Genomic DNA, 12,439 nt, shown 5'->3' with positions numbered 1-12,439 from the left:
TTGATGTCGCTAAAATGATGATGTTCTGTGTAAATCAGGGGTAAACGCACTATTTCAAGACAGTAAAAATTGTGCAATTTTTGCTGAAGGATTGCTAAACAGACAAAAGTAACAGGCAAATTTTGTTGTTTCAATGTATTTAAACAATAAAATTGTATTGTTCAAATTTTGCAAGAAAAGTCAGAAACATGTTTTTACATGAAAAGTAAAAAAGGGATTTTTTTCTTGTTTTTTTCAAATAAATCAATTACTGAAATTGATCATGCAAGCTGAGGGTAGTGAAACTTATAGTTGTTATGTGTAACACTACAGTCTACAAGACTCTACACCTTATATATTGGGAAGTTGATTTATTGGCAGATATGAACTTTATTATGTTGTCAATTAAAATTCCATTTTAAAAAACATAGTGTTTAACCTAATCAAAAAAGGAATTGTATGTAAAAGTGTACAAATATACATCAATATTGTGAAAATGTAGTAAACTTCTTTTAATAATAACAATTACACTGGCAAGTGTCAAATATATTTTTAAGGTTTCTTTTGGGCCACTTAATCCAAAAATAATCTATTTCTTTGAATTAGATCTAGTTTTTGACATATTAATATTTAAAAATTTTATTTATAAAAAAATTTGCTAATTTCAACATGTGCTAAAACCATTTACTGAAAAGATTAGTAACTTGCATTTTGAAAATGTTTCTTAACCAGTATGTATTCCTTATTTGGAAACCAGATACTCCACTACATATAATTGTTATTGTAGCATCCAATTACTTTAGTAATAAGTAGGACCCGCAAAACTCAATAAAGTTAAAATTTTTTAAGGACCTCGTATGTCCACGAATCAAAGAATAAAGTTGTTTTCAGCACCTAGGGGACTGTTTCTAAGAAGTTTATAGGTTAAAATAAAGTTAAAATTTACAATAAAGTTAAAATTTTTTAATAAAGTCAAAATTTGTCAAATTCTGTTTTTTGCCAAAGTTTTTGTGTTCCTTGAGAGTAATTTTTGTAAAAATCGTAGTGGAAGCATTGTAAATCAGGAACTACGACACAACTAAACCATGTTAAGCCATAAAAGCAGGAAAATGTCACAATTCTCACTTGGATCAGCAGTAACTTTTATCGCAAATTGCCATTTTTTTATTTATTGTTACGTATTTAAATAATTCTTATAAAAGACTTTATCTTCATAAACGCGGTCTTTTCGAAGATCAACAGTTGGGATTTTAGGAATAAACTACTGACATTTTGTAATACAAAAATGCCTAAGCAAGCTAAATCTATCGCCAAAAAAAACGATGACTTTTATAATCCATAAAACACCTTGACTTTGCGACAACATGTTACGTTTGGGTCTGAAATTGACAAAATATTATGTTTTTAAGTAACTGGCATCAATTCAAGGTAGAACTGTGGCCCCTAGAAACAAGCAATTTCGCTCAGTTAAAAAAAATTTTTTTTAGGTTAAAATAAAAATGGCCCTAGTAATAAGGTATTGAAACACTTGTTATTTAGTGCCATCTGGATGTGTTGTTCTACACTGTACAAATTTACGTTTGCAAGAGATTTGATGTCCTCAGCTTCTAATAAGCGGTGAAGCATCAGACAGTAAACCAGGTGATGCGAGTTTAATAATACGTTTGTTATTCTAAAAGCCAAAGTTTCTTGGTATTGCTCAACAGATATATATACAGGTTTGCCATCCCAACTAAAGGATAAAAACTGTCTTGGAACTGACACAAATTATATTGTTCAAGAGAAAAATAATTGCTTCTATGTTTTTGCTAAAGCTTTTATGTTTTTGCCAAGAGTTTATCTAAAACGGTATAACAGAAACTGGATGGTGACTCTCACCACTGGTCAATCTGTGTTGACTTAAAATGGTATTTTTTAGCTTTCCAATAAAGCAGCTATAAAAATATATTTGTTTCATCTGCTGGTGGAAAAGTAGTCCTTGCAGCGATCACATTAAAACTTTGATGGTGCAGGTTGTAAAAGCCTTGCCTACAACTGGATACTGCTTAAATCATATTTGCTAAGTGCTTAGTGCTTTAAACATCAAAAAGCTGAAAATAAGTTAATCTAGACCCAATATTGCAGCATATAATTTCTAGTTAGAACCACATTTTTAAGTTAAATCACAAGTTAATTTCTAGTTTTATGCTGCTATATGTGCGGTCGACGTGGTAATCTGACTGTAGGCAATTTAGAAATACAGTCATTAGAAGTCTGACCGACAGATGACACCAACGCTAAAAAGCCAAGGCAAATACGTGTTTTAGAAGACATGCAAGCCAATATTTTCCCATGCGAAGGCAGTTTAAACCTGTTTAAATATCAAATAGACTTTCTTAAGTTTAATTGTAAAAGGTGCAAATTGAATTAATGATTCGGGGGAATTGCAGCATTAACTCATGTTGCAATCCGCAACAGTGCCCAAATGAGTTTTATCCGAGCCATTTTTATGCAGCTTTTGATGTAGCTACTTCTATGCTTTACAAATTTATACTTTGATTGTTATTAAAAATGGTTATTGTGTTTTGCCACCATCTGTTTTTGGAAACGGAAATCTGTTGTTTACTGCTAGTATTGTCTAATTTTTATAATTTTAGCTTGATTTTAACATGAAACACATTTTGCCAAAGAAGGGTCTCTTTATTCATAAAAAGGAGGCATTTTCAAATTTAGCAGCATTAAAGTACCCCAAAACTGTTAAAACTGGCATCAAAAAGTGTGTTAACCAAACAGTGAATCCAAGGATTTTTCTTATTCTCAAAAAATACTACACATATTGCAAACTTTATGTTCAGTCATTAAAGCATTATTAAGCACACAGAAATTATGATATCTCATTTGCACAACTTTTTTCTTGTACTTAATGTCCGTAGGAAAAACAGTGTTGTAATGATTTAAGTTTATAACTTGACTTAAGCGCACTAAGGTCACTGTTTTTAAATAACTTGTCTTGAATTAAGTCTTTCAAACAAATGACCTGGGTTGAAATGGGGTGTTTTCATTAAGTAATATTTTTTTATAAAATTTGTTTTTATCCTAATTTTTGCACATAAGACAATTTGCTTGCTTTATGTTGCGTTTTTGTTTTTTTAGTTGAGCTATTGCTAATAATCAGACGAGTTTACCAATTTTAATAGTTTAACATCGTGATTTGACTGGGGCTTAATTTGTCAAAATACTTGACTTGAACTTAAGTTAAACTCATTTCAAAATGACTTATTTACAACACTGAAAAAAAGACTGATGTCTAGTTAAAATTATATTGTTTGTTTTATTATATTTCTAGCAACAGTCCAGTGAAGTTAACTTAAGAAATAATATTATACATACCTCTTACTGGTAAAAGAGTTTCCACTACCTCTGTGTCCTATTAGAGCAGTTGGTTTGGTCTTCCAGTGTTTGGTGAAGCAGGAATCCATCAGCATAACAATGTTAAGAGGTTTAACTAGCAGCCAAGGAACTGAAATGAATGTCAAATTTATAAATCTAAAACAAAACAAACTATCCACAACATGCAAACAAGGCTGTTATTGTTTTTTGTTTGATGTTGTCTTAAATGCTGGGCATTTGTTTTGCCAACCTAGCAACTTACATGCCCCAACAATGCCTCTTTTAACTTGGAAACATGGTTATTAATTTTCATGCAGGTAAATAGGGTAAACTAAAGCTACTTAAGAAAAAACATTTCAGATCAAACTTATAAATAACATTAATGTATTGTATCAGCAAGCAGGTTTTGTGAGGCCTGCTTTTAAGTTTACTTAGGTATAACAGGCTTAAGCGAGTTAACAAAATCATACTTCTTAAAGTTCCTATTGGTTTTAATTCATTATTTAGCAATGTGCTGCGTAAAACTCCTTTTGAGTTTGTAAGAACTTGTGTGGTAAACAAACTTGTTCCAACAACAAAACCAGAGGATGTTTCAATGATCTGTAAAAAAAACTTGCATTAACTGATGGTTTGTTGCATAACAGTGCCACAAACAACTAATTCCATAAATGTTGATTGCAAAACTTAGTGTTTTGACAAAATAAATACAATAAGTAAACTTTAGCCAAGTTCATATTACAAAATTGAGAATATTAAATAAAAAAAATATTTAAATACTAAAAAACAAACAAGTTGTTCTTCAAACATAAAAGCTTCTACCTGGATAATCAGAACCTTTGTACAACTTTGTGGTCATGAACACCAAAATTAGGTGAGTTTAGGATTTTCACACACCTACCCTAACCCACAAACTGTTACACTAAAACTTAACAGACAATTTTATAACAAACAGTGGTACCTTTATGATGGCTATTAATTGATGGGAACCAAAATATCTAGGGTCAAAATCCAAATGATATTGCAATGGGGGTTAGATTTTTTTTGTGAAATTTTGGTTATACTTTTATTTATTAGTGGCATCTCGCTAAATATATTTTATGCCAAAACTAGTTATAGTTATTAGGTTACTTTTACAATATTTGGGTCATCAAATAAATGCAATATAGGAACAATTGTAAAAACATTGCTATCAGCCAAATACACACAAATTGTCACACTATAAAGCAACAGTGCAGCCGTCAAGGAAATAATTGTAGCTGTTAACACATGTTTTACTAAGCATGTTTTGTCGGTTCTGTTTATTCTGCCATGCGTCAATGGTTGATTGCTAAATGTAGATTAGAAATTTTTACGAATTTAAGGAGTACAGTTAAATCAGTGAGCTGAGTTCTTTCGCTAAATTCTCAGTGAACAGATTTCTTTCATTGATTGATTGATGCACAAAGAAATCAGTGTAGGAAATGTGTGACAATCTGAATTGTGATGTCACATAAAGATAAAATAAGAATTGATGATACATAATTAACGGCTGAGCAGGCATGTGTTATGCGAGTTGTGAGTAGAATTATGGCAAAACTGTGGGACATGTTAAGCAGTAGTTATAGGAAGCCTTGGTAAAAAAATAAGATTGTGTGAGTGTATCTTAAACAGTTATTGAGCAAATGGAAAGAGAATACATTGACGAATAAAAAGCTAGACACACAAAAATTTCTGTATTTTGGTAATACAAAAAAACAAAAAAGTTAAATCATAAACCACATACAGTAGCTGGCGGCCATATGTTGATATTTGCCTTTGTGTTTTTAAAATTGAAATTTTGAGACAGGTCTAAAATTAGACAGGGTTTTTATGTTATAGGTCAGCCAGAAATCAGTCGACCATTTCTGGCCTCCAGATATATAACTCGCTTGGGGTTAGTGTGAGTTGACAACCACTTAACTGATTGGGAAGCTTTAAGCAAATTTTTTTGTTGTTATTAGACCTACTGGTTTCAATTTATTGATCTGCATTCGCTTAACTTCAGAATTAAAAAAAGCTTATTACCCATGGTAAAAGGTTTTTCAATTACTCAGTCTGGTAAACAATCAGGTTCTGCCATGCAAGAAATATTTAAATGCACAGACTTAAAACAGCAGGTTAAATTAGTCGTGTAAAACAATTAGGTAGGATGGAAATTTGCAGATAAAGTGATTGTTTGGCAAGTGTTTTTTGTCCTTGTGAGTGCTAATTGGTGGCATATTTAAATTAAATATCAACCCCGTAACCTTACAAAACTGTAGTTTAAGAAATCCCAATATCCAATTAATTAAAGGAGGTTCTAGGAATTAGGCATAGAAAATTACCGGGGAAAATACTTTTTTTCCCAGTTTTCTTTCAGTCTACAAGGGCTAGATTAACGATGTTAATAACCATTTGGATATAACACCTGCCTTTTTTAAAGTTATGAGGAATACAAGAAAACTGACGAACACTATAAAATTGCCAGATGGAAAAAATTATATTTGTTTGAAAAAATAAAATGCATAATAAAAACACAGATGTAATTTTCGTTCATAGTAATAATAATTTGGACACTTGTTTTGGTCACAACAATTGGTGCACTTTTTGTTTGTATGTGGCTTTTTGTTTGTATGTAAAAAAAGGAATTTAGGCTTGTTTTTGTTGATGCGTTGCACTAAAAATATGAGACAGAATTCAAACAAAATGGACCATTTTCAAATGTAGCTCAGGAAAAACTAATTTGGGTAATTAATGTTCTTTTGTAGCCCTAAAAACTCTTTGTGGTCTTTTTAGTTTGTCTGCAGCTGGAAAAATTACTCACACATTTTTCTGGTCACACATAAATCAAAACAGTTTTTATGTAAAGAAATTTGGCAACTGTGGTGAAGTAAAACTTGGGTAATAAAGGTATTATATGTAAACAGCATGGCAAAATAGTGTTTGTGTGTGCTAAGTGGGACAATTTGCTTTAAAATCTGTTAAAAACAATATTTAATATTTTTTCTGCATGTGCACTCCTGTGAAAAAAGTATAGAAGTGCCCTAACAATTTTTTATAGTTACAGTATTCCACCTAATGCAGATATGTCATTGCCAACCTCTATAATAAAGTATGTATTTTTGTATTCATCAGTCTCAACAACATAAGTAATATGATTGTTTTCAGTTGTGGGAACTTTCACCGATGATTGAGCAGCATCTAAAAATAAAACAATTTTTTTAATAAAAGTTTCACACACAAAAATCATATGATACTGTAGACCCCCTTTAATGTGAAGTTGCTTGTTTTAACAGAATGTAGCAAGCATTGATGTCATGTTTGTCTCTAGACTTGTTCAGTTAGTCTGCAATGTCTTGAATAAATTTTGTTAATATTATTAAAAAAAAGTTTTATATTATTTTTTACATAATTTATACTTATTTCTTCAAACCAAATATGTTTGTAGGATAGTTAATTTTAGTTATACCCATAGTTACTTGGTATATATCAGTGATTCTCAAACTGTGTGTTGTGATCAGCAATTGAAAAGGTCAGAGTTAATATCCCGGGCCACATACATATAATATTTTATATAACATTTTGGAATTTGTGGATATACCTTTAGAGGCCTTCATTCTGAAGTTCAGCCTGAATATTTAAATTGGGCCACAATAAATTAGAATTAATAAATGTGATTTTAATTAATATGATCAATGTCTCCTGCAATTTTATTCAACTTCAAAATCTTGTTTACAACCAATCTCAATAAACTAACCAAAGAAAAATACTACTGCAATCGCGACCCAATCAAACCAAACAGTTACCAAATTTTGGGCCATGAGTCGTGACCCATGGGAATTTTCTATTATAATATTTTAAAGTGGTAATTGCCTTTTTGATTGAAATGCAAGTGTTGTTTGATACTAGTGTTATTCGCCAGTCTGGTCCTGTCCAAAAAACTGCCAAATTTCAGTAGTTTAGTAGACCTAAGTGGTTTTCAAAGGGAAACATACACTTGCTAAAAAAGTGTACAAATAGAGGAGTGACAATGTTACATTTACGCTAAAGTTTAATCACACAATTTTTTCACATATAAGATACCCAAAATCAGATGGGTTGATCGGTTAACCGCTGTCCGCATAGTATAACCCTAGTAAAAAGTTTGGGAGCATATTGTTGCACATAATTTTAAGTCTGTGAAGCATTTTAGCTGTGTTATATGCTTCCTGTTTTTTCAGGAAAATCAATCTTTTTAAATTGCAATTTTCTATGAAAAAACATATTAAAAATAAACTTTCTTAAATTTAGCATATTTAAAAAACAAAACATTTAGGCAATTGTTTTATAATCAAGCTAATTTCAAAAGGATTATGTTAAAAAATTAGTACAACTGATCATAAATATTTTAGGACCTTAATCAACATAAAACCAATGTGTATACAATACAATTAAGAGGTATGAATTACCTGGAACTTCTTGGTATTTGAATGGAGAAATACATAAAAATGCTGAATTTAAGGGTTCAGGATATGCTTTAATGGAGAGGGACAACTGAGAAATATCCAGACTAAAGGGACAAAAAAGAAAAACTAGTACTAACAGTATTCAGTAAAAATAATTTACAAAATTAATCAGGTGTATTTAAAGATGCTTGACTAGGCAAACATTTAGATTTATCAGTGTCTTTGATTTTTATTATTATGAAACAAAAATAATTAACTGCGATGCTATCTTTACAAACAACATAAATATTAAGCTATTGTATTTAAGGCATACCTGAGTGACAAAATAACAAATTTACAAAAAAAAACAGCTGCTTATATTTGTTTTAGTATTTAACCTATATTTCTTAAAATTTTAACTGACCTTGCTTTGGCATTAAGGTCAATAAACGGATGACCAATCGGTGAGCTTATTTCAAACCTAATTTCATTCTGATGTACCAACCAGCCTCTATCTTTTTTCTAGAAAATATAAAATGTAAGGTTATCTAACTTCAAATCATCATAAATTTATAGGGTGCAAAATTATAATTTGTTAATGTTGAAACTTTAGCAACCATTTAGGGTATATTATCGAGTACATAGATGGGGTCAAATCGTCAAACCATGGTGTTTATCACATATTTTTAAGTAGGTGTGGCACAATGGAGAAAATACGACAACCAAAATAATACAGGAACAAGTTGTGTTTAAAAATTAAAAATCTTAACATTGGAAATGGCTCCAAAATCATCACACTCAAGTTTCATTTGCAAATCCCCTGTAACTTCAACAGTTCTACAGTGTTCTTTAAGATGACTTTCCCACTGATGAACCACCTTGTACTAGAAAAAAATAAACTTTTTAAAACTGCATAACATAATTACTTTCCACAAAAAGAATTGGCTTACTTTTTCTGAAGAAACAAATCTTCCAATAAAATACCGATATTTGATATGACCACACTGGAGTTTAACTTTCTGCTCCCAAGTAGAATTGCTTAATTCCACATAAGAAAAAAAAGTTAAGTACTTAAATATTACCTTTAAACATGCCAGGTTTTGATTTATCTATTTTTTTGTATTATTTACTTCTTTTGGTATAATGCCTATTACTACAGCTTCTAACCATTTTAAAAGAACAAGTGATTTTTGAAGATCCCACAACCCAAGTTCTTTTGTATCTCCTACAATTCCTATCCATTCGTTTTCACCTAAAAGAAATCAAGAGAAGTGTTACATTCTATTCTGTATGAATGTAGTTTTTATAAACAATATAAATGTTTCTTAACAGTTAATAAGGTTTGGTGAAATTTTAAGGGGCTATAAATAATAAATTTAGAAAATATAAAAGCATATTGATTACTAAACAACATGAGATGATTAAAAAAAAAAAGCAGATATTTAGAATGTTACTCATAATTTCTAATGCAACTATGGTTGCGATAACTAATGGTTCATTTACCATTGAGGTATGGTAATATTTTCCAATAAACATGAGCAATAGGCTTTTATATATAATAGCAAAGGTATCTTAATTTGGTGAAACAACTTCCAGATAATCAAAATTTTAAAACTTTGAACCAGTGATATTAAGGGCCCGTAATTACCCTTTTTTAATTTACCTTTTTTTCAACATTGCAATATCTTCAATTTTACCCAATAACTTTGTCAATTAGAAGTTCACATTAAAATCACTATGAGTTATTTCATAGACATACAATGCAGTATTGTGCAAGTGAAAAAGTTACGATAAAATGACTGAAGACCAAATTTAGTTAAATTAATATTTAGAAACTGCACAACAAACAACCAAATTTGATTGTCATAGCAAACTTTGGTTATTTAAAAAAACTAAATTGGTTCAATTTTAATATATCTTGATTTTTTTCATATATATATATATATATATATATATATATATATAGGTATTTAGCTTTATGTTGAATTTGCTACCAAATGATTTATTCCCACATATTTTATTGTATCTGTCTAATCATATTTTTAATTGAAACCTGTTTTTTTACAAGTGGGGCTAAATTATAGCCAATATATTGATATACTCAGCCTAAATATTAATATTTCCCAAATGTTTAATCGTAACTTAGGACCCAAATTTGTTTGTTTACAGTTTTCTAAATGTTGGTTTGACCATGTGATTATACAAATCTGCATCTTGGTGTAATTCTGGCTAGTTGTAAATAAATTAATGTGGCGTTTTGCAGGCACAGTTCGCAAATCCATAATGCAAAGAATTAGTCCAATATGCATAGTTAAATGCAGCTACGGTTACAATGAAACTGTTAATTTTGTTGGCTCAAACATTCTTGACAGTACTGGTTAGAAAACTATTTTTTTAATTGTATTGTACAAACCTATCAAGAAGTTTACTACAAGATGTGATTCATTAACAGCAGACTTGGACAACTAGATAATTCTAGTTTGATGGATTAGAGCGACATTCATTATTCTAACTTAATTTGTGAATTTGCTTGTGTGTTCCAAAAAAGTATCAATTTTTTTTATTTTTTACACAAATTCTTCTTGGTCCAAAAGTGTTATTTATTTTCTCAGTCAGGACAAATTTATAGACATGATTAAACAGCTTGATAAAACCAAACAATATTGATAAGAAAAAAATATGATTTTATATATTTTAATATTGGTTCAGATTTTAGTTTAAGTTTTACTCTTCGCAAATTCGGTAATTCTAATCTAGCTTGAAAAAACTAAAAAGTTCTATTTCTATTTCAAAACTAAAAATACCAAAAAAATCTAATTTTACAAGCTGTTGGCATCTAGTTGAGCATTTCATTTATTGTTACAACCCTGATCTCCAGTTTATTAATTACTAATACAAGGTATAAGATAGCACTTACTAAGATTTTTTGGATCTTTAACAGAAAAACAAACTTCAGTTTGACCAGCCATGCTACAAGTTGATAAAGTATTACCTGTCTATGAAAAAAAACAGCTATTTATTAACTTTTTTTATAAATGTGTAAAACAAATTTATTGGAAACTTTGCTTAGACAATATTATAGTGGTTATAGTACTCAATAAAAACAATTTACATAATCACAAATAATATCTTTTCTTCAATGAAAATGTGATTTGAGAAATAAAAGCCTGATGTTAATGTAGTACTGAAATAAATACACATAACAGCAGAAAACTTTATTTTTATTTTTATCTGGTTAACAAAGCAATCTTAATAGCATTAAGGTTGTGTGGGGCAACCTAGGCAGCCTTGTAGTACTTATTTCTAAATGAATTATGCCCAGAAAACATGCTAGATGTAATAAAAGCATTGTTTTTGATAAAATCGCTGTCACATTTTTCCATGACAATTAGTCGCCGCGATGAGTGGCGATTTAAAACTTGCTCGCAATTATAAACAAGTTTTAAGGCAGGGTGCCGTGGGATAACATCTGGAGAATAGTCAGACCTATACACAGGCAACCAATACACAAGTCTGCCTCCTTGAACTAACAGGTGTGCAGCGAAAGTTAATAGGTCTTTAAATACATCATCAAGATGGTAAGCAGTCTGCTCTGGAAAATGAACTTGTCCGTCTAATAAAGTCGGAATAACAACTTTGTCGATTGGGCGCTTTGAACCTACTCTCATACAAGCTTCCCTGATGCCATATGGAGGATCTGTAATTATAGCATCAAATATCTCTGAGCTAGTTTTCCAGGCATGCTTTGAAGCATCTGTCACAAGGGTATCAATAAAAAAAGCACCCAAACCATAGTCTTGCAGACTGTGTCTTATTGTTTCATCTCTTTTTCTCCAACCCGCTCCTTTTCTGGATGATTTTCCACGTCCATGTAAAATGTTGTAACAAATATCGCCTCCAACAACATGAGAGCCAAAATGAGCAGAAGAGATCAGTAAGCTTCCTGTACCAACGAAGGGGTCACAAACTAGAGAACCTGGTCTAGCACAGGCAAAATTGGCCATCGCAAACCCCAACATTGGATCCATTGTTGTGTTTCCTATAAATTTACGGCCCTTTATACTATATGTTTCTAATAATTTTCTTTGGCCATGGCATAAAAACCGTCCAAAATAAATGCAAACGGGTTGTTCATTCATATTTGTTGTGTAATTTTCAATTATGAAATATTCTTCATCTGGTTTTTCTAACTTCACCTTGCCTTTAAAAAAAATGGCATCTTCAAGTTGGGTAATTTTCTCGATTTGCTTTACTTTTGACACCTTTTTACCAACACCCTTCACACGAATAGCAAATGTTTTTTCTTCTTCATAAAATTGAGTTTTAAATTCAGTTGGATATTCTAACACAGATGTCTTTAGGGTTTGGTAATTTACTCCACAACCCCAGAGTTCAAAGGCAGCTTTACACAATACTGATCTTGACATGAGTTGTCTAATTTTTTTTTCACATACTGAGTGAAGCACACATATTGGGAAGGTATGTTGATAATTTAATCCTTCAGACTTCAACACCTTCTCGTGAAAATTAAATCCTATTATTTTTGCAATTGTTTCCATTTCTTGCATTCCATATTCAAACTTTCCCTGGGCCAAAAGTAAAATATATCGTTTTTGCAACATGTCACTTACTATGGTGTTTCTGTAACAAAGCATAAAAAAAGGTTGATT

General features: G+C 30.7%; 2 protein-coding genes across 3 annotated transcripts in view; both read right to left on the bottom strand.

Moving 5' to 3' along the window:
* The window catches only part of LOC146140665 (glycerophosphocholine phosphodiesterase GPCPD1-like), a 25,241-nt gene extending 14,462 nt beyond the window's left edge, over window positions 1-10,779 (bottom strand). Inside the window, exons 1-9 of one of the 2 annotated variants that reach the window (XR_014501320.1) lie at window positions 10,687-10,779; window positions 8,937-9,021; window positions 8,720-8,807; window positions 8,540-8,653; window positions 8,194-8,291; window positions 7,794-7,894; window positions 6,446-6,546; window positions 3,819-3,948; window positions 3,349-3,478 (exon numbers count right to left, since the gene is read on the bottom strand). Coding sequence is in view for 1 of the 2 variants with exons in the window: in XM_083392093.1 (XP_083248219.1) it covers window positions 3,349-3,478; window positions 3,819-3,948; window positions 6,446-6,546; window positions 7,794-7,894; window positions 8,194-8,291; window positions 8,540-8,653; window positions 8,720-8,807; window positions 8,937-9,021; window positions 10,687-10,738 (899 nt within the window). In the remaining variant the exon portion in view is untranslated. The remainder of the gene's footprint in view (window positions 1-3,348; window positions 3,479-3,818; window positions 3,949-6,445; window positions 6,547-7,793; window positions 7,895-8,193; window positions 8,292-8,539; window positions 8,654-8,719; window positions 8,808-8,936; window positions 9,022-10,686) is intronic. The other variant, XM_083392093.1, reaches the window with a different exon arrangement.
* LOC146140664 (tRNA (guanine(10)-N(2))-methyltransferase TRMT11-like) lies at window positions 10,765-12,439 on the bottom strand. The gene has a single exon (XM_083392095.1). The coding sequence runs from the start codon at window positions 12,422-12,424 to the stop codon at window positions 11,048-11,050; it is 1,377 nt and encodes a 458-aa protein (XP_083248221.1). The 5' UTR covers window positions 12,425-12,439; the 3' UTR covers window positions 10,765-11,047.

Source organism: Ascidiella aspersa, chromosome 6 (genome assembly GCF_963924565.1).
Source record: "Ascidiella aspersa chromosome 6, kaAscAspe10.2, whole genome shotgun sequence".
NCBI classification, from domain to species: Eukaryota; Metazoa; Chordata; class Ascidiacea; order Phlebobranchia; family Ascidiidae; genus Ascidiella; species Ascidiella aspersa.
The sequence above is the reverse complement of the archived record's forward strand: the minus strand, read 5'-3'. Positions and strand labels throughout refer to the sequence as shown.

Excerpts from the sequence above, each read along its gene's own strand:
- LOC146140664 (XM_083392095.1), bottom strand. The coding sequence starts at position 12,424 with ATGCTTTGTTACAGAAACACCATAGTAAGTGACATGTTGCAAAAACGA.